Genomic DNA, 22,386 nt, shown 5'->3' with positions numbered 1-22,386 from the left:
AGTTTACCCAAAACAAAGAGGAAAAAATTGAACAGAAAATATCCAGAAAGCTGAATGGAGAAAATCTCAAAGGAGAATTAAAACAGACACAACCATACTCACCTGATCACTCAGTGTACATTGTTCTGTGCAAATGTCTGTGATAAGATTTCGAGCCTGCTTAGCCATTTCATCCAAGAACATGTTACACAAGGAAAGACTACGATCTCCAATATGATGTCGCTGTTAAAAAGGGAGAAAAGGAAGCAGGATTTTCAGTTTCCCATCAATCCTACAGTACTGCAGAGAACCATTCACTAATCATATAACTAGGATACGGGAAATAATAAATTTATTACTCCTCAATCTTGACTCCAGGCTATTTTTTTCTTTTTGGAAGCAATTTGAACCATGAAATTTTCAAAGTCACCATTAAAAATATTTTTTGTAAAAAGAGGGCAAAAAAGTTTTTGAAGAAGTAGGTTTTCACATTGAATCTTGGACCAAATCTACTTTAATGTGTCCAGTATTCCAAAGGTCTCTATGAATGTCCTCTTCATTAATACGTGCCAATACTAAGTCTAGGGTGGAAAGAGCATGCAACTCAAGCTATAGAGAAAGCAGTGTCCATCAGATCACTGAAAAAGTCAGCAACAAAGCCCTGCTGCATTAATTTCTGGATTCTGTTCCTTGGTCACTGGATGTGCACAAGCACAGTCTCTGTCTTGCTGAAATCCTCCTTTCACCACTGATGTTTACTTTCTATCAGCCACACTATGACACACTGTACATGGCACAGCAAAGATTATTTTTCTGAAATGATAACAGTTACCAAGGCATACAATTCAGATATTGAATCTCAAGTTCTGCTGACTCTGACAAAATGTGCTTGCTGCAGCTGAATGCACAGTAACTAGTGTCCAGTGGACTTTGGCTACTGATTCCTTACTGTTACTAGAATTGTTCTCAAAAAAGTCTCTTATCCTGAAGAGCTTAGCTTTCCTGGAAACTTTTTAGTGCTTGTCTAGTATAAATAGCATTGGCAGCTATTTAAAGCAAAGCATACTAGGAAAATATCTATATAAATATATATTGTAATGAAGTTCAGCAGAAAATAATTTTATGTTTAAGTAAGAAAACCCCATATTGTGTATAATACAGTAAGTCTTACTCAACTAATTGTTTCAGATGAGCACCGTTAGGAATGAAAACAACATTTTCACAAGCACTACATAAAAATGGCCAAGTTAACTCCCAGACTAATTCCAAAGTCAATGAACATACAGGAAACGTACTAAAGGATTTATGCCATTACAACAAAAATAGAACGAATTTCCTCAGATTCAAATTGCTTCCTTTAACAAAGAGTCCATTTCTTCAAGCAACACTGCATTTTTAAAATGCTAACTCTAACCAACAAGTTTTCCATTACCCAGTTCTGACCAAAGCAAATGTGTGCATTATACCGTGTATCACCTATTTTTCTTCCTTGTGAAAAAACTGTAACAAGCCATAGAGAACCCCCGAATTCCTATTTCCTTCTCCCAATAATGACTTTATAAACCATTTAACAGGAAAACTGTTTCTTCTAAGTTTTAACAGGCATGTGGGATTTATTAGTATCAAAGCCTGAAAAGTCATCTTATTTTTGTATCCTAGATAATCCCTCTTTAAAGCAAAGATCAAAATGCTTTCTCACTTCAGAAAAGAATTCAGATTTATGCATGAAGAGCCATGTAACAAGATATATACTTTCACCTCCATTTTTACATTTTTAGCACTCTCCTCCCTCAAATATTAAATTGCCATAACAAACACCTTCTTGCAGTGTTCAGCTCTAGTTCACTCTACATTGAATAAGAGATGAAAATAACTAAAATTTAAAAATTACCTCTTCAGGACATAGTTCATGGGTACAGCTCATAAAGTGAGTACAAAGCAGTGGGAATGCAATTGAGTATCTTGATTGAGAGGGAAGCTCCAAACACTGCTGAAACATCTTCTCAAAAGCACGACTATAAAAACTGAACAGAATAAATTGGTTTTAATCAGACATTTAAATGCGATATATATATATTTGCTGCAAATAAGGCTTACTTCACACAAACAAAAAATGACCATAAACACATTTCGTATACCAAAAACTGCCCCATGCTTTCATCATTTTTGTTTGTTTTCTGCATTTACTTCTTTGCATTTTATTTGCACACCTATTTTACAATGTAATTATTACCATAATCATATTTTTATTCTGATGTTTGCCACACAGGGGCTGTAAAAACTTGCACCTTTTGCCAAAAAGTATTAAGGAAAAATCTGCACATGATTCCAGATAATTATATGACTGCTTGCAGAGTATCTCTGACAGATGTTCACAGATACCTTTTTTGAAACTAATTCTGCAAGAAACCGGAAATTCCAATCGATTCTTCCACTGGCCTATCTTCCTACAAAGTGCGCTATTTCAAAATTACACTTGCAAGGACAAACCACACCATAAATCATAAAAAACCCCCTGTACAGTCAGGTTAGTAGCATACCAAAAGATAGAAAGATCTGAGGTTTCAACCAACATCTCCACCAAAGAATCTACCATTTTTGTGTGGAAAATGATGGTGTTCATCATTTTTCCTAGTTCTCTATGGTCCGCAAGACCAAGCGACGCTTTAGAAACGCTGGTGTAGGCCTGGAAAGACAAAACAATTTATATGTTATATCTGCAGCTGCTTTTGTGCAAATCCCATTGCTGTTGCTCAGTACCAATGTGAAATACTGTTTGTGCTCTGCATATTTAAGGACCACGCAGGGATTCTTCTCTTTCCACTAGAGCTTAAAAAAAGCAAACTGCCTTTTAAGTGAAGTCTGAACATCCACTGAATATGGCTAATTCACAGACAAACAGCAGAACAAATGTACTGGCAAAACATAAACCTGTAAGTTCTCACCAGTGTAGGCACACTGAATCACACTCCACACACCCACCGAACAGCTTAGCCTCAACACATTCTATTTCTGAGCTGTTACAAACGCCCCAAGGGATGATTTGCAAAAAGTACCCCAAGCGGACAAAGTTACAGCAAAACACAGCAAACTATCCCTTAAAGTATTTGTTGGATTTTAAGAGTAGTTTATTTTTAGGTAGCCTGTCACCCACTTGCAGTGTGAGAGTAATCTAGAACACTAGTAATCTATGAAATATTTTGGTTTAAAGTTAGTGGAACATCATGCATATTTACCAATTCTTACCTGCAATCTAAACCAATCTAATCTCATTCCTCTGAAGTCAAATACCTCTCCATCTTCAACTGCATCAGGGAAAAATATAGAACAGAAAACCCTTAGAAAACAATAACAAATTCAGATATACTATATCAGACCTTCTAAAAAACCCCAAATAGTAAAGAATTACTTGTGTAATGAACCTCATGCTTTTACCCAAGAATTTTGATCCAGTACAGTTGCAGTAAAAGAAATTAAAATAGCTAGATGAAAATATGTGTAAATATGTTTTCTCTATTAAAAGGTAGAATTACTACCCAAGAGCATTCTTTGGAAAAAGGACACACACAAGAAGATACAAAAAAGAAAGAGAAACAAGGGAACAAATGCAGTTTATCTCCTTCTACTGATGACATGAAACAAAAGTGACAAAATTTTTCCAGGGAATTTTCAAGATCATTAAAGCTTACCTTGTTTCACACTTAGTGAAGTCATTGTGTTTACAAAAGAGGACATGATGATTGATTCATCCTCTGGGCACACTGAAAGATTCTAAAATAAATGTTGTTGCTATTATTATTACTTTAAACTTGGTTTATGAAACAATGTCAATATCCATGCCCCATTTATCAGCCATACTCTGAAATGTTAAAAAATCTGCAGGAGGTAACTTAATCAATGGAATATTTCAAATAGTGCTATTTAATAGCTTTCACTTTTTAAATTCATTGGTTGATGACAAATACCTAGGAAAGATTGGTTCCAAACCAACATCAGCTCAAAACAGGAAAATCTGTCAGTAAATGTAGCCACGCTACACTTCCTGTCCTGTCTGCAAAGAAAATCCAGCTATGGCAGGATATAATGGAGTCCACATCAGCATCACTTTACTCCACAAAAACTCTCCATCTTTTTCTTTAATTAAAATTCGAAATTATTTTACTAAACATTCAAACTTTACAAAATGCAACATAAATCCTTTTAGTTTTAGCCACTAATAGGACCACACTTCTGTTAAGTAATGCAGTAAGTTTCTTATAATTCCAGCAATAACTGACACTGAAACCTAAAGGCTGAAAAAATCCAAATTACCACTCAATCATTTGCCTAACCTGGTGCTTGACAGCTGTTATGAATTAATGACAACTAAAATTCAAGTCCATTTTTTTCCCCCTCGTTTCAGTTTGGGCTCCATCTAGCGGGGTCACTAGGGAATAAAACCAAAGCACTTCAGCAAGTTTTCTTATTTCTTGGTTGGGCTATAAGTAAGAAAAGGCTTCTACCCTCCTTCAGTGACAGTACCTGCTTCACTGTCTCTAAACCTAACAGTGCTTCATAATATTCATATATGAATCCTGAAATATATCAACTCATACCACTCATAATGGTTGTTTAGGCTGGACGTTAGGAAAAGGCTCTTTCCCAAGAGGGTGGGGAGGCATTGCACAGGCTTCCCAGGGAACCCCAAGGCTGTCAGAGCTCAAGGAGAGTTTGGACAATGCTCTCAGTCACAGTGTGGGACTGTTGGGGTGTCCTGTGCAGATGAGCCTTTGATGAGCCTTGTGGGTCCCTTCCAACTTGGGAGATTCTGTGATTCTATACAGAAACCGTAAGCGCAACCCTAAATCCCAGAACTAAAGAGAAAGTTAATTTTATTCCATAAAGCTCATCAAAATCCACAAACTGGGATGCATTTTATGACGACATTTTGGACAAAAAGCCCTTGTTAAAATTTGCATTTGAGGACCCAGAACCATGATGCTGCCATACCTGCACAAGCTCATTTAAGACCACTGCATCAAAGCCAGAGAGATACTGGACATAGTATCTCTGCATCACTGGTCCATATTTTCTCACATGTGCCCTGAGCTCCTCCATGTAGAATATTAGCTCAGCTATGTGCCTAGACAAAAATACAAGGAAAAGCTTACAAACATCGCTCAAAATATTAATTTCTATCAGTGGGATGCTTCCCAAGGCGATTTCCTCCTATACCTTGCTTTTAAAACAATTATCAATAGCTAATTTCTGTATGAAAATATTTGTTGATGTTGCAAAAGGAGCTTACATAAATAATTTTCTCTGCAAGGTCAAATCCACTCAACAGGACATAGTTAGCAGGATACCACCATAGTAATCCTCAAAGGTTTATGTAACTATTCACTTCTTTTTCTGAATAAGAAGCCCTTCTGTACAGCTCAGTTTGAAAAAATGTTTTCCTCAAAACATGGTTAAACTTGAAAAATACAAGTTTAATAACTGCTTTTCTGCTTGTTTTTTTCCACAAGCCATGAGGACGATTAAATACTTGTACAGGTTGTTTCAGAGAGGCTCTGGAACCTGCTTATTTCCTTAGCACCTAAATCCAGTGAAGAGAATCCAAGATTTTCCCACTCCACCTCTATAAATGGCCTTGTGATGGTTATTTGTTAAAATTCCTGCAGTCTTTCAGTTCAACCTTGTGTCCAATAACCTTGAGAGGTCTTCTGCCTAACCACACTTGTAAGATCTTGTAATCATATTTCTCATTTTTACCATCTGTTTATGGAGACACTACTGCTGTATTACATAAACAGAGCTTAGCTGATTCAGAAGACAGTTTTGCTACAAGAGGCATTCTACAAATCAACACATAAAGATTTTTGAAAGTTTTCTTGCCTCCTTTATTGATTTGATCAATGCAAAATCAGTGAAGACACATGAAAAAGCTGTATTTTTGCCTATTCAAAGTTAAAAAACAAAACTTACATAAAATATTTTTATTTTATAAATGAATTTTCACTGATGTGCTCCAATTTCTAGGACAGTATTTCTAGTTTTCTGTTTTGATGAGACACTTAATATTCCCAAGTAAAAAATTTCTGAACATTCCCAGCTGCTCCACGTAGCAAACTGTTTCTGAGATTCCATTGCCTTCAAATTTATTTTGCCTGTGAAATTCTAGTATTGAAGGTATGGCATTAAAAATGAACATACTTATCTATGAAATCATCTGCGCTCTTCTTTGGCATATTATCTGCATGACGAAGAAGCCAAATGATTTCATCACGAGCAAAGGATAATGCCATAAATACAAAAAGTGCCTGAAAAACAAATAAATTATTCAGAAGCTTATCAATACACACAACAGCTGAACAGTTTGTGCACTCAAGAGGCAACCAGTGTCTAAACCCCAAGAGTTCAAAAAACTAAGTAGGTTTTCTCAGAGTGAAGGAAGGAATTCTTCCTGCCCTAACAAAGAAAATAAATACTGGATTTATCCTGGAGAAACACACTGGTTTTTTGCACAAATACAAAGCAGAAAAGCTGTCATTACCTTGGGACCCAACAGGCCTGGCTGATCAGACAAGACAGTGGCAAGTTCTTTGAGTGCAGAACGTAAAAACTTGCGTCTCTCTCTATGCATTGAACCGCTGCATCAAAAGAACATGCATTATCCATATGCTAGACACAGAATACTTGACTTTCAAAAGCATTTAAGACCAAGCACAGGCAGATTATACTATACCAACCTCTAAAGTTTAGAATTTTGAAGAATGTGGTTCAAGAAATTGGCATCCTCATCATCAACACCGTATATTCTTGAAGCATCAATAAATTTAAACCCCAGGTTCTCTGCCCCCTCTCTGTGACGTGCATTTCTTTACATTAAAACATTTCTATTTGATCTGCATTCGCATTTTGTAATCAGATAAAATGTAACTAATGAATCAACTAAAAGCTTCCATCCTGATAATTTGAAAAATAATCTAAAACTTGGGAAGTTAAATCTGTAATGACATTAACCTAGTCCAGATCTAAGAGAGCAATCAGTAAATGATCCCACTTGAAAATGCATGACTAATTCAGCATTTCATAAATTCTGTTTGTACAATCCTTACAATTTTGTTTTAAGAAAACCAATCCTGACATCTGTCAGAAAAGCTTTTTAAGACACTTACGCATGTGAAACAGCAGCTTCTTTGCACTCCCTGATGTCATTAATACGCTTGTTGTAGCTGCAGGTAAAAACCAATGGTATAAGAATCAGTAGCACATTTTACAAAGAGCTAAGTGGGACTTGAGAGGAGTTACAGTGTTATAGCAAGCAGGATAGAGCAGAAAATGCACACCAGTTCCTGAGCGGAGCTAAATGCCAAAACTGGATACCCAGCCAAAAAATTCTTTCTACTGAAGTGCTCCTGGTGTTACCTGGCAGAGGTCTCAACTTTGTTTCTGAGTTTTCCTATAACGTACTATGGAAACAGTGGCACCAAGATGCAATTTTTCAAGCAAACTCCACATTCATAACATCATTTCCCTTCAGTAAATCAAGATTTGTGAGTGAGATCATTAACCTTAGAGACTTGCCATTTTAGAGACTGATTCACCAGGCTGAGATAAAAAAAGGTGTGGTGGTTAGGAAATCAGGCCCTTAAAACTTATGCATTAAAGAAACAGTCAAGATACCAAGCAAAAATGTTTGTGTGCTTAAGCAGAACTTATGTAAAGCAGAAGTAATGTTTGAAACAGTTCTTCAAGAAATATGGTGTTTTAACAGAGATACTGAAATGAGAACAAAAACTCACCCTCTTATGTTTACAAACAAATCTTCTGCAGCTTTGTGAATATGGAACACTTCGTCTCGAAACAGAGCCAAGCAAGAGCTACTTTGAAGTGCAAGTTTCCAAAGATTCAAAGCTGTAGCATCACTATTTAGGATTCCATGGCACAAAATAAATCCAACTTCAAAAGTTCACATTGATGTATGCCACAAATCAGATGCACAAGGAGAGCAAGAAAACAGTGAGATGATTATGTATTTTGTCTTAAATAGTTTGCATAGATCATTAATAAACTCTTGAATGGATAACATTTTCTAATATATTAAAAAATACCTCCCCACTTCTAGTGGAGGTATTTTTTGCAGTATTTTTGTAAAATTAATTACTTTATGCTGATACCACTTGACTATTTTCATCAGAATTACTGAAACCCTTACTTCCAGTCCAAGTCTGGAACAAGCTGACGACACACTCTATTCCAGCAGCACATGCTGAATTCCAGCTTCACTGCATGTTAGCACAAATTAAATTTAATCAAGTTGTCCAGAATCTTATTTGAATACAACAGCTATTGTACAGTACAAAAAGCAAGTAAGTCTTTTAAATGTTAACCTTTTTTTTTAATACAACCATGAGCTGTTTCAGAATATTTTACTCACAAATGATCCATTTTTCCATTGCATCCAGAGATAGGTATTCACACGGCATCTGTTAAAAAAACAGTAATTTGTAGCACACTAATTATAAGTACTTCTTAGCAAAAAGGGACAAACAAAGCCTTAAATGCTAATGAATCATAGAAGGCCGCTGACTACTAACAGTGAATCAGTGTCTCAGCACTTCAGAAACTGAGGGTTAGAATATTAAGAGAGATTCCATACCCTCCAACACCTTGAACAAATTTTGACAAAAATTTCTTTTCGATAAACATTGTATTTAACAATATTTAAAAATTAAAAGCTTTTGATGGATACAAGTCACGACTTGACAGCTGTTAAAGCTTCAATTTTTTCCAGAAAGATAACCATTCATATCAGAACTGAAGCAGTAAGTGCAAACACAAATTTTAAAGGAAGGACCAGCTTGATTTCCAGTCTCCTGCCTGGCAAACACCTGAGAGGGCACACAGGATTCCTCCCCTCTAGGACTGCAGAAGTTAACATTGTTTCCTTTCATCTCCTCGTCAACAAATTACTGAAGCTGAAGGCAGGAGTTAATGTAACAGAAACTCTGCTTAATGAGAATAAACTCTTCCCTTGAGCTAATCAGCATATTTACTTCTCTGATTAAAAGCCACATGGAGGTCATCCAACAGACAACTATTTTACAGAAAACCTTATTTAACTCTATAATAGAATGTAAATGAAAAGATCATACTGTGTCAGACTGTGCAGGATTAAGCATTGTACTGGGGGCACTGATGAGGCTCAGTAGTTGTGCGTTTCTCCACTGGTCAGCTGAGAGATTTCGTCGAGGATAGACCATCTGGAGTGAAATCAGAGCATCTGAAAGGGACTAGAAAACAGGCTAATGATTAGTTTGAATGGTTAGTACTATTTCATCAGTAGAGCTGTTTCCTCAGCATAATTACTGACAGTCATCGAAGCATTTTAGTGAATTAGTTATGAAATTAAACCTAAGGTTAAACCCCATTGCGTCTAGTTTATTTAACACATAAAAGACTACTCCAGGCTAGAGGAATGATGCAAAGCAAGAGTTTGATTTCTATTATTTTTAATTAGAGTTACAAATTCCTGAGTTTAGAATTAGAGGACATGGAAAAAAAAACCAATAAGGCATAAAAGCCCTCTTACATACAACTGGAAGTTGTTCACTATTTATTCAAGCATCTCAGTTTTTGTGTTACTCCCTTCCCCACCACTTCCTTTAGTATGTCTTTCCCTCTGGTAGCAAACTATAATTGTTTAGAGCAGATAGGGTCTGCAGGAATATCTCTGTAGCAAATTAAGCTTATCTGGGCAAGTGTATACCAAGTATTTTTCCCTGACTTTGGTACCACAACTGGTGCTTAATGAATCCTCAGGGAGCCAGAAGTGAGCAGTGTGAGAACAGACAAAGTCACTCAGGCAAAAAAACCAAAGTCATCTGCCATAGCTATTGTAAAGAACTAAACAACTGTCCAGTTTGTTGCAAAGCAGTGAGATTACAGAATGACAGCTTAAGTGTGCAGTTCCACAAGAGTGCAACCCAAGAATATGTTTCTGTAGAACAGCACCTGAAAAGATCCCTGACCCCAATTTATACTTCTGGCACAGAATAAGCACAAGAGCAAAAATCGAACTGAAAGGCATCTTTACAAATGTTTCAGTGGAAAGGACTGATCCGCTATTAAATACAAGAGCATAAACAAAAACTGAGAAGCAAAGCATCTTTGCTAAAATGTGCACCAGAAAAGATTACTTGTAAACGAGATCCTTAGCTAAGTAAGTCTTAACGAGACGGGAATCATGGAGAGGAAAGTACAACAACAGTAAGACTACAGACAAGTTAGAAGTATTGGAAACTATTTCACTTCAGAGCACTTAGGAAAGTAGCTGTGAAACTCTGAACTTCTAGTGAAAATACTGAAAAGTTTAAGGAAATAGAGAAAAATCTCAAGAAAACTAGAAAAGGAAAACACAACTAGTACCAGAACTTCAAAATAGGTAAAGAAAAACCCAAACCTTAAAAACTTTCAGTAATAACTTAGAATTTAACTTAAGCTACAGCCAAAGATTCCAAAGTAAGTTGTAATTGTTAGGCAATTAATTTGCAAGCACCTAGAAAGTAACGTCTTTATAATAGTTGGTCAGTACTGATCAGAGAAATGTAGTTTCCATTGACAGAATAGCAAATCTAGTGAACAAATGGGAAGTGATAGAGCAGGATATATATTTTGACTATGATAAGGCTCCTGTAACTTTTCCAAAGTATTTCTACATGAAAATACAGCCTAGATAAAACATCACAGAACTGCAGCACAATCAATTGCATAAGAACATATATTTAGAGACATCTGTACAGAAAGGACTAAAGGAATTGAGCTCCTTTAACTCAGTGAAGGCAACTCAGCAGAGTGCCAGGCTTTGAATACAGGAGCTACTGTTAAAGAGGCAGTGGTGATCTCCAGGATTCCCAGTTTAAGTACAATCCAAAGCAAAACCGCCCCAGGTTACCAAATAAAAAATCACATTCATATAGGACGGCAATCCTGCAAAACAGCCAATTTCACAGAAACATTGGCAATCTCTTTAATTTCAAGCTACAAGTCTACACAAAACACAGAAGCAGCTATTCTCAGATGATTCACAACTGGTTTTTAATTAATTTCTACTCCTTAGTGAATAAAGTGGCACCTTACTAATGGGTCTCATCATTCCTGTCTTTCTGCAGGTTGTGCCTTTTAATAGGGTATCAATCTCCAGCCCTAGACATTCAATGTAAGCAGAAATCTCACATAAAATTTATACCAAATGGCCTTCGACAAAATGAACTCTTTGCATATTTACTTTTTATGTCTATCTCTCCCAATTAAGGTTACTGCAAGCCTGTGAAAAGTAGTTACATACTTTACTGTGAGGTACAAATTCCTCCATCATTTTCTTTAGAGGATTTTCATAATCCACAATCATCTGGCCAAGGCGTGGATATTCTCTGTCACTAAAAGCAACAACAAACAATTCACTGAGGTGTAGCTGTTACTATCATTAACATTATACAAGTCTTTTATACAATAATTTTTTTACCTCGCTCCATGTGTCATTTCATGGGCATAGTTATACAATCCAATAATAGCCTTCCTTTCTTCAATTCGGGACAGCAGTATCATTAGAGTTGTGTAGGTTATAATCAAATCTAGGTAGTTCTTTGTTAAATCAAAGTTTACAGTCTAGAAAGGAAAACCAGTAAATTATCATTTAAAAACTTTTAGAAACAAGCATAAAACATTTTTCCTTACAATTTCCACTGATTTTCAGCATTTTTAAAATACAGCAGGCTGTCTTTTGAACAAAGTTCTTGTTCTTTCATTTGGTTTTTTGGGGGGGAGGGAGGAGGAGGGTGGTGGTTTTGTTTTAAATACAAGACTTTTAGATGCTTTTGTAGTTGCTTTAGTCAACCCCCAAAGCAACCTCCTCACATAGCTTAGGTGACCACCAGTAATAGTCTTGTCTTGTGAGTCTCACAAGGTGTAAGCATGAAGACGACCAGGAATTAACTTGCAGATACAATAAATCAAAAGTCACTGAAATTTTTTTATGTCTGGTAACAATACTGTTACTACTGGCCCTAAGAAGCCTATTGAGAAATGTCTATCTCTTTATAATAACAGCTAGAAATCTGTTATTCTTATTTCTCCTACATTATTCTTATTTCTCTTGCATTTATACTTTGAGATGTGATGTTTCTCGGACTAACAAAAGCAAGTCCTCCTCCCCACAGGACTCCGAATAGAAACATTTTTGAAAGTTTAAACCCAGAAACTTACAATATCAAAGAAGACTTGGCAAACATCAATAGTGTTCAGCAGCTCACAGACATGGTCCTTGAAAAACAAAGGAATAACTTCAGTTTTAAAAGATACAATTAAATCACATTACTACAATTAGTGACTGAGCTTCATTTTTTTTTAATTTGAAGAACAGAGCTTCAAGTCCAGCTATTTCATTATATTGTGTTATTTCATAAATAAAATTACAGAAACCTAAGGTGACAGAAAAACTTACAGACTTGTAATACCTTACCTTAAATTCCATAACATCAACGAACGTGAAGTAGTATAATGCCAGGTTCTTCAAAATCTCTGATTTTTCTTTCTGGAGCTGAGCAAGCTGTTGCTAAAAGAGAAACATAAACATGCACACTGTTCTTAGAAGATCTTGAGAAGACTGCTGGAACGTAACACCTGTGAAGCTCAGAGTAACCACCAGGCTATGCAAAGAAGCTGTAACATGGTTTTCTAAGACTGAGGTTCTGTGTGTGTCAAATACACACAGAGTTCTCAGCACTGATGATTTTTACAGCTGCCAACTACATATGGAAGATAAAAGTTACATTAGTACACATTAGTACCAGAGTCATATTGTTTAGCTCAGCTAGAGATGAAAATGGTAGTTAGGAAAAGCGTTATGTTATCATATGTATAATTCGCCAAAGCAGAACAGTACATGAGCACAAATCGGTATGCCAAAACCAAAATATTTATGTTACTTGAGATGGAAGAAAATAAGGTGGCAGGTTACAAACTTTACTACGGAAAGACAGTATGCTTTTAAATTCTGAACTTACCAAAAAGAATATCCAGGCAAAGCCACGTTAAGCATGCAAAATAAAATGTAGATACAAACATAAAATACAGTAACGGTTCTTTGACCAGTTCCATATAAACACAATAATACATTCAAACAAAAGCAACAAAATAAAGAAACATAAAAGAAGCAAAACACTAGCATTAGACACTGGTGGATAAAATGGAAGAGGCAAACGTGAATACAAAGGTAAAATAATTCACATGGATATATTTTTTAATATATTTTAAACAGACAATGAAATATTTATTTTTAAAGACTTTCTGAAGGAACCAGATTGATCGCTTAGACAAGAACACAAAAAAGCAGCTGTTAGTGAACAGCCATTCTGTTTATCTATGTATAACAGTCTCAGAGCACTGCAAGTATCCAAATAACATAACTGGCAATATCCAGCCACAAATTACGTCTCCTTCCTGATACAGGAATTGAAATGAGTTAAAGCAGTCACAATAGGAAAAAGTACCCTCCAAAAATCTGCAAGATTTTAAATTTAAGATGATCAAGTTAAATAACATCTTTTTCTCAGCAAGAGCAATCATAAGACAGATTAAAAAGTTGCTTCAAATCAATTAGCTTATTTTCATGAGAGGTTAGAAATGAGTATGCTTCTTCAGCTCACTCTTTTATAAAGCTGTGCTCTGTAGTCTCAGTTTTATGTAAAGCATCAAAATTCCTCTAGATTTGTAAAAAAAGCTGCCTGGATCACAACTAGGTATCATATGTAAAATAAGTTTTACTTCCCTCCTCTGAATTTTTAGAGCTGATGATGACTTTTTAGAAGTTTTGAGCCATAACACTTCCATTATTGCCAAGGAAGACAGGAATAGACAGGTATGAGCAAATCAGAATGGTTACATTATAAAATACTCCTGCCTACTCTTAAGCCTTTGCAAAGGATAGGACTTTGAATGCCTGCCTATATATTATTTAAGTCTCTTTCACACAGGCATCAGCTGAGGCTTAATTGAAAGAGGTGCAAGTATATCTGTTTATCTCATAACTGGTCCTGATAAATCTCATGCGCCAAGAAATAGGTTATTTCCATTTAATCTGCTGTTGTACAAAAATCTGTTTTCACATCCCATAACTTATATTTTGATCCTCAGCGTGAGGATTAAAGCTATACCTTTTCTACTGTATAGCTTTAACAGCTTCAGCTGCCTGGAGCTCAGAAAGTGAAGCGTGCAGCATCATCACACGCCGACTCCAGAGCTCCAGTACATCTGTGCAGTTCCAGCACACCTTCAGACCAGCTTGTGCCTACACTTGGAACCACTCCAGAGGAAAGTCTGCTTTGTACTTTCAGGACTGCTTCATCAGTCAACGGTTCTTACACAATAAAAATTCAGTTCAGATGCGTGGTTTTAATTTTGCACCCTGGCCCTAGCACTTCAAGCATTTCTTATCAGTTTGTAGAAGACTAGGCAGAAATGGGGTTTTTTTTCTGTGCAACTAATATTAGAGTGAACCAGATGAATCTGAAAAGTCCTTTCAAGAATTTTCAGGAAGAGATGACAGGGTGTGATCCACATGTAAGATTATTTCTAGTGCAGAGAAAGAACAAAACCACAACTCGCTACCACTGCACACACGCCTTAACATTTTTTCCACTGCAGTCCTAACTCACAGGAAGCAAGGTGCAATGCTAAAGGAGACTCTCAAGACTATAGGTTGCTGTAATACTACACCCATTTTTGGTGTATTTAAAATAACAAATAGCAACTGAATGTCCCACTCCTGCAGGACACCGCAATTTCAAGCCACAATATGTGAAATGGGGAAATATGGCAAAAAGGGAGATGGTGCTAGGAACTATGATCAAAAAAGAAATTATAAATTTTCAGAAATTCTGTGAAGCTGTACAGAGCATAGGGAGGTGTTTGCCACACTCAGCTAAGGATTATGGAATCATTGCTGTGCATTCTTACCTTGTTATCTATATTCCCAGAAATATTTACATTTAAGTGATGTTAAAACTTTCCTACATAGGGTTAAGGTGATCATTATTTGAACACTGAATGTTGAAGGGGTGAGTAAACTTTTATTTAAAATAGTAGGACCAAAATAAAACTATATATTAACTGTTATATCAGTATGGGGCAAACAGATAATTTATAGAGCATAGGCTGAGCAGTGATGTTTAGAAGAACAGCTTATAAGTATGCAGTGTCTTGGATGCTTATTTGCTTTTTTATCATTCAAGAATGTGGGCGTAGCTCTTCGCACAACCACAGCATTAAAACTTTCCATTACTAATTCCCTAACATCTGTTTAGAAGTTGCTGGTGCTATACTGATTTGTATTTGGTTTGACGCTTTTTTCCTTGGCCTGCAATTCATTACTGAAAGTTTCCAACAACCAACAAAAGTAGGTATATCCTAAAATAGGATATACGGAAGAAATAACTCTTTAAACGTCAAAAGGTAATTTTTACTATAGCTGACTGTGCCTTGTAGACTGGTTAGCTGTAAGTGGTTTATTTATTCTTAGAGAATTTGAAGCACAAATTATACCAACAGTATTTTTGTTGAATGAGGTGAATTAGAATTAAGACCTATGAAAACCTGTAGAAATTTCAGGATAATATGGCAAGATCAAAAAAACTCTCAAATAATTAATCTGAGATTATTCTTTTGTTTATTAACAAAACACCACATCTCTGATCATGTTTGAATATTATTTATAAATAAGAAAGAGTGAAGCTAACACTTTGTGAATACATTACCTACATGAGAAGGAACTGATCTTTAACTTTTGCCTTTCCTCCTTAATATTAAACCCCAAAGACCCTTACACAGTCAATTATGTAAACAGAGAAAGTACATTAAAAGAAGGAAAAAAAAAATCAGAAAGTGCAGAACAGCCTCACTTAAAGCTTATATGAACACATTGGCTCAGACATGGGAGAAATTATGCAACCCTGGCATACTAATCATGTGAATAAACACCAATTTAATACAATGGCCCATGAAAAATATGAGATAAGTAGAAGAGGTTGTTCAGAGAGTCTTATGTGTGTAAAAACAAAGGGTGCCCTTAGTCCTGCGATTCTTCACGTTTATTTGACTGGTAGCAGCAGTATGTGAATAAATGTCTTATTGGATGATCTGGAAGTAGACAGTAGGAAGATGAATTTTCTGCTTCTTATACCAGTGTGATATTTTTTCCTGCAAGTCTGATCATTAAACACTTGTATTTGTTTTCTACAGACCAACCCCATAGATATTAGCATGTCCTCAGCAAAAATACCATCAACTCAATCTTACCAGCTGGAATTTAAGCCCCAAAAAGCAGGATTATAAATTCTGACTGTTAAATTTCTGGAGAGAGAGGTAAATCATCACTGCCAGTTATTCTTATTGTCATTTGTTATACTCACTATGCTTGTCACCTTACACAATCTTCTAGATGAACATTTGAAAAACTCAAATAATTTGAACAAAGTTCTGTGTCTACAAAATCCATAGCAGAACAGCAGGCAAACATAGAAGCATTTAATAAAATGAAAAAATTCGTTTTAAATTCTGTAAATTAACTCTAGAATGATGGATGAGTCCTTGGTTTCCTTTTTTCCAACTAAAAGCAGTTTCTGAAGTACTGTGCTGCATATAAAAAGATAAAATAGACTATTCAGCATGTTTACTAACTAATGTATGTCTACCACAAGATTCATTTTAGTTTGTTTTCAAGTTTCTAGCACTAAGATAACTGTTTTGAAAAGGAAACAGACATCTGTGATGCTCCATAACTGTTACCATTCCCAGGGAACTAATAATGGCAGACAACTGGAGCAGGGATGCTTCTCTTTAAAAATTTCCACCTCTCAGGTATAAGAAACAATTTCCCCATTCTCTCACCCCCATTTACAATTTTTGCAATAATTTTACAAAAATTATCATTTTTGAATGTCATCTCGGAGCAGGGGGAGGTGTTTGGTTTCTTGGTTTTTAAGGGCCAAACTCTTAAATTGTCAATCATTAAAGCAGAGATTTTTAGTGGATGAAGGAGAAGACAAAGTGTTATACATGTTCACTCCTCTGCAGGTATTGCAGACACTGTGAAGCAACAAGAAAGCAAAATTGATTTACTTTGACAAGTGACTTGTATAGACTCATATGACTTACAGCAGCATTCTACAATGATTTATTACAAATAAGGATAAAAAAATGCAATATTTGGACACTATTCTATCTCAAATTCAGGCCCAGTCAAAGTTCAAACCAAGTAAATAAACTTCGTAGCTGACAGCACTTACTATTTTGAAAAAATATGTTACAATATGAGACTTCACTTTAGTAAAACATTCTGAAGAGATTTCAGGATCTCACATGGCCTCTTAAAATTGCTATGAAAAAAATGCTCACTCACAAATGACTGTCAGACTAAAAAACTTTATATACTACATCCTGTTATATAGGATATGCCATTTGAAGTCACTCTCACACCTGTAACAACTAAAGACATCAGTTAGGCTACTGCATACAAAACCAGAACAGTAAGTATGGCAGCATCTGACTGAGGCATTGCCTGAGCAATTTCAGTTCTGAATGACTTCTTACTAACAATGTAGATAAATTTTTACTCTTTGTAGATATTTTGCTTTTTCTTGTGAGCTAAATTATCATTAGTATAGTCTATTCTCAAGCATAAGCCGTCTTAACTGTTCATACAAAGCTGAGCAGAGAATAGTTGCTCATCATCCGATTTTCCTCATGCACGGGGAACATCCATAACCCAACTGCTGCCTCAGGGACTTCTGGAAAATTTCTTTTGCAGTCCTTTACCACTATAAGCTCCCTGAGCAAGAAAAGAGCTCTACAAGCAGCTGTGCATGGCACCCCCTTAATTTAAGTTAGACTTAAGAAAACAGCTGTGATAGCTTTAATGACCGTATCATTTCCTCAAAAATAAATGACTAGTAAAAAGGGATACTTGAGGCAGCAAAGCTGAGACCCCAAAGTTATTTTTCTAGAGATGACAGTTTGTAAATTATCTTCACTAGTGCTATGAAAATTACAGTACTAAATGCTTCATTAGAAACAAGCAAACAAATGACATTTTCCTTGATGTACTGTACCACTTGCAGGGGCCGAAAGAAAAAACTGAAAATCAGGTTATTATTTGTATTAAGTGTTTTCAAAAAGACTAACAACTGGAAGCATCTATCACCAATTAAGAATCAAGACTGGTTCTAAAGTATGGGGTTTATTTTTTTTTTTTTTAAATAGAAGTAATAATTTAATAAAAGCATTCATTAATGACTTCTAATAAGCTTTAGCCAAGGAGGTTCAGACACTCTGTGTCCACAACACCTCTCCCACATCCATCTAATTTGCTATAGAACCAGCTTGTCATGAAGTGAAACTGTGAAAGGCACAGGAGGCAAACCAAACACACACACACAGTGGGATCTAAAAAGGAAAAGGCAAAAATTCAAAAAGTAAAGTGAATTAATACAAAACTATTGGTCCTAACCCTGGTAGATTGGAAATGTTCACACTGCTTGCACTCTGCTCCCAAGTGATCTTATTTGCAGTCCCCAAAGAGACAATACAGCAGAAAATTAGTCAATAGAAGACACAAATCAAATTGACATGAACAATACTGAGAACATACCTACTATATGATGAAGAGTAGCGTTATCTGGAAAACTGATCTCTCCCTTTACTCACCACACACTTAGAAACTTCAGTGATACTTCACTGGTCTGCTTTGCACTAAGCAATGACTAAACCTCAATTTTTCCAAGAGACATGTAAAAACATAAGTTTTTCTACAACGAACTTGCTGAGGAACAAACCAAGAAAAACATATGTTCAAGAAAGAAGGCAGATATAATCACTACTTGTCATGTGTGGTGTTTGGGAAAGCAGAAGGGGGGATACAACTTCATCACACAAAGACATGGAGCTTTACCTGGGCAGGCAGCAGATTTATCAAATTCTACTAACAATCTAGAAAAAATTTCTGTCCTTTCTCTCTGCATCTCCAGTTCCTCATTGTGAAGTATTTTATTCTGATTTTAAAAGGCAATAAGTATTAGCATTGACTGAGAACAGAGCAACTTTTAGGTCCTACAACTTTTTTTTGAGCTCAGTATGCCCTCTCTTGATTTCTCTGTGACAAGAGCCTCGCCTGTACACCCTTATAAGAGGAGGAAGTCTAAATAGACATTAGAATAATCAGGCTGCTTCTGCATCCCTTACTTTGGAACTTTTCATCTGAAGCTAGGCCAGGAAATTCAGTAAAAATAAATGCTTGTCAAAACAAGCACAATCAGATTGCATACCTGACCAAGAACAATGGTGCTATAAAGTTTTTGGAAGCCATCTGCAGCTTAGAAGGCTTTTTCAAAACAAATTGATTTTGAATAATTATAAATTATTATAAATAGTAAAGCTCCCTCAAATACAGAAGAAACTTTCCTTTCAAACAGGGGTCTACCTCTATCTTGTTTGTTTCTCACTTACTAAATCCTTCAAGTTTTTGCTTATATAGATTCCTTCCTTTGCAAATTATTTCATCCAGTGTGTAGCAATATTACCCTGGTGGCCCATTTCATTAACAGTTTAAGAGCCCAATCTTCAAACTGCACAGTTTCAAGGGTATGTGATTCACAATGGTTATTGGAAAAGAAAGGGCAAGTGTTATACATTACAGGGATTGCCCTTCAACAATGGGAGAGAGAGTTATGAACTGATGAGGAGCAGTTATCTATAATTAATCCTTTGGAAGATGAACTACTCCATTTAATTTGCCAGCCTGCTCAGCAAGGATTCATCAGCCACTTCATTGCTTGAACTGTCCACAAACTTTCACCCTCAGTACAATACTGAAAATGAGCAACTGTCAGACATTGCTCTGATGACTCAGCATGTCAAACACTGAGGGAGGAACAAAACCAGGAACTCTATTTTCCACGGATAAAGATGTAAAAGGTATCAAAAGCAAATGTAACAGAATTACTTGTTTCAACAGAATGAAAATTCATGCTTTTTGAGATCATCTGATTACAGCAAACATTGCTCATACTCTTCAATAAAATGTGTTGTGCATTTCTAAGACACAGAACACTGTGGATGGCAACACCTGAGAAAAAACAGCTAAAATAGGTTAAAAAAAATCCAAAAAGTTGGCACTACCTATTCTCTAAAACTGAATGGAAGCCTGTTCAGCACCATCACCTACTGACATGTTAAAAGCACAGGCATACAGTGCTAGCCAGTGGAACTGCTGCACTCGAACATACAGAATCCAAAACCCCTTCCTGAAAGGGTGTCCTGGAATTTTCACTGAAAGAAGGAAACACAACTTATGATTTCTTAGCTATTTCCACTGCAGTAGTCCTTTGTGATATTTCTTTACTCAGTATGTCTCTGTTCCAATTAGCTTCTTGCCCTTTTAAATCTCTGATGACCCTTTTCTTTTTTTGGGAGTTACAACACCCTATGGGAAACATCTGTAAATAACTAAGCAAAATGCCATCACCTCTGACTACAGGACAGAAACCCCAGCTGCCTATTGCCAGGGCTCAAAATCCTACTTTAAAGTGTGCTCATCCATAAGGAGGGTAGGCTTTTGTTAACTCTGCTTAATAAACACAGGCCTGGCTGGCTCATAGTAAATAAATACACAACAACGACAAAACATTTTGAGTGTGTCCTATTTTAGAAACTGTTGATTGTCAAAATATAGCAAGTTTCCTTTGATCTCTTTCCATAAACTTCACAGCATCAAATCCTGAAATATCTATCATTAGTTAAGCTCCAAACTCATAATCAACAACTGGAAGACATTTAAATCATACATGCAACTGCAGTAAGTAAATTCTATGTACATTATCTTTTAATAGTTGATCTGCCACCCAAGCTTAGAGAATATGGAAGCATTTACCAAACATGGCTTAACAGAATTACTATTTTTACATAAATTTGATAAAGAATTTCTATATTTGTTACTAACACAATCAAATTCAATACAAAGATGAGTAATGTTGAAGAGTACAACGCATGCACAAGTTTTCAAGGGAAGAAGCGCATTCTTAATGAAATTGTTTCCTCTATGAGGTAAAGTTTTTTTTCCTGGTTTCTTTGGGTTTTTTTCCCCATTGGTATTATTGGAGACATTACATAGAAATTCGAGATGGCAATGTAAAAGAAACGAATTATTCTCACTGCTATCGCCACTACCATTCCGCAGAAACCTGAATGCTTAAAGCAATCCTAAACCTCCCAAGCACACAGGCAGGCACCTGCATCCAGGGAACATGCAAACCCAACACCTACCTCCACTTTCCACCTTTGGAAAGAAATATAAGCAGGTAAAACATACATCTTAAGGGCCCTTGTCTTTCAAATTGAAACAGTGAAACGACTGTACATCACCTGCCAAAATGCCTGCCTCTAGCCTAATAATTACCTTAAAAAACGGCATCAAAGTCAAATTCAGCAATACTGAGTCACTCAAAGGTAAAACATCATTTACTTCTGCAACTGAATTCACTACATGAGGAGAAAACAATTATATTTCCATATTTTTGTACTTCACAATGTTTCTCCTTACATACTAAGGCATTCTTTATTCCCACAGGGACTGACTCCATAGGCAAGGGTACCTGGAAAGTACAAACACTTCTTCCCACCATGCAGCCAGGTGTTTTTTACTGATCTGCTGTTTAGAACACACCATAAATAAAGTTATGCAACTTTCATCTTCTGTAGTCAGACTGGTCACCAGGAATTTCTCCAATTAAAGTAAGGCATGATTTTTCCAAGGATTTCTTCCCATTGACAATTCTTTGAAATGGAATAGAAGAGAGCAGGCAAAAAGAAAACCAGAGAGAGTCCTAGCCTAACAAAACCCATCCAGAATTACAGTATAATATTCTCTCCTTAAAGACAGTTCCTTCTCAAGTGTCCTGTCAGACATTTGAATCAACAACTATATTCCAACTGCAACTGTCAGCACCAGATGCTTTATAAGAAAATGTAAAGCTCTCAGATTGTGCTGAAAGGGTAGTGAGAAAAACAGTGATATGGCCATTTGATTACTTACGTTGTTGTTGCGTGTTTCTACTGCTGGAAACTTCCTGACTATGAATTTGACAGCAGATTCCAGGTTTTTGTCAATAAGATAGGATGGTTTGGCTTTGGGGTCACCACATGCCTATAAAAAAATACAATACAAAATGAAGTAGAAACACAATCATCCATGTAAAGCTAAGTGATAGTTGCAAATCTGAAGACAAATTAGAAAGATTCCTCTTTTTGTTTGTTTGTTTGCTTGCTTTTAGTGAGCAGGTGATAAAATGAAAGGCAAAGTGCAGGGACTGTCAC

General features: G+C 36.1%; 1 protein-coding gene across 1 annotated transcript in view; it reads right to left on the bottom strand.

Annotated features, from left to right (window-relative positions):
• The window catches only part of NCKAP1 (NCK associated protein 1), a 56,454-nt gene that overhangs the window by 24,084 nt on the left and 9,984 nt on the right, over nt 1-22,386 (bottom strand). Inside the window, exons 2-18 of the mRNA XM_040070412.1 lie at nt 22,106-22,216; nt 12,485-12,577; nt 12,229-12,285; nt 11,489-11,631; nt 11,312-11,402; nt 9,120-9,257; nt 8,402-8,450; nt 7,767-7,923; nt 7,140-7,196; nt 6,515-6,611; nt 6,175-6,281; nt 4,969-5,101; nt 3,669-3,750; nt 3,226-3,284; nt 2,520-2,665; nt 1,871-2,003; nt 103-222 (exon numbers count right to left, since the gene is read on the bottom strand). Of these exons, the coding sequence (XP_039926346.1) occupies nt 103-222; nt 1,871-2,003; nt 2,520-2,665; nt 3,226-3,284; nt 3,669-3,750; nt 4,969-5,101; nt 6,175-6,281; nt 6,515-6,611; nt 7,140-7,196; nt 7,767-7,923; nt 8,402-8,450; nt 9,120-9,257; nt 11,312-11,402; nt 11,489-11,631; nt 12,229-12,285; nt 12,485-12,577; nt 22,106-22,216 (1,773 nt within the window). The remainder of the gene's footprint in view (nt 1-102; nt 223-1,870; nt 2,004-2,519; nt 2,666-3,225; nt 3,285-3,668; nt 3,751-4,968; nt 5,102-6,174; nt 6,282-6,514; nt 6,612-7,139; nt 7,197-7,766; nt 7,924-8,401; nt 8,451-9,119; nt 9,258-11,311; nt 11,403-11,488; nt 11,632-12,228; nt 12,286-12,484; nt 12,578-22,105; nt 22,217-22,386) is intronic.

Source organism: Hirundo rustica, chromosome 7 (assembly GCF_015227805.2).
Source record: "Hirundo rustica isolate bHirRus1 chromosome 7, bHirRus1.pri.v3, whole genome shotgun sequence".
Taxonomy (NCBI): domain Eukaryota; kingdom Metazoa; phylum Chordata; class Aves; order Passeriformes; family Hirundinidae; genus Hirundo; species Hirundo rustica.
The sequence above is the reverse complement of the archived record's forward strand: the minus strand, read 5'-3'. Positions and strand labels throughout refer to the sequence as shown.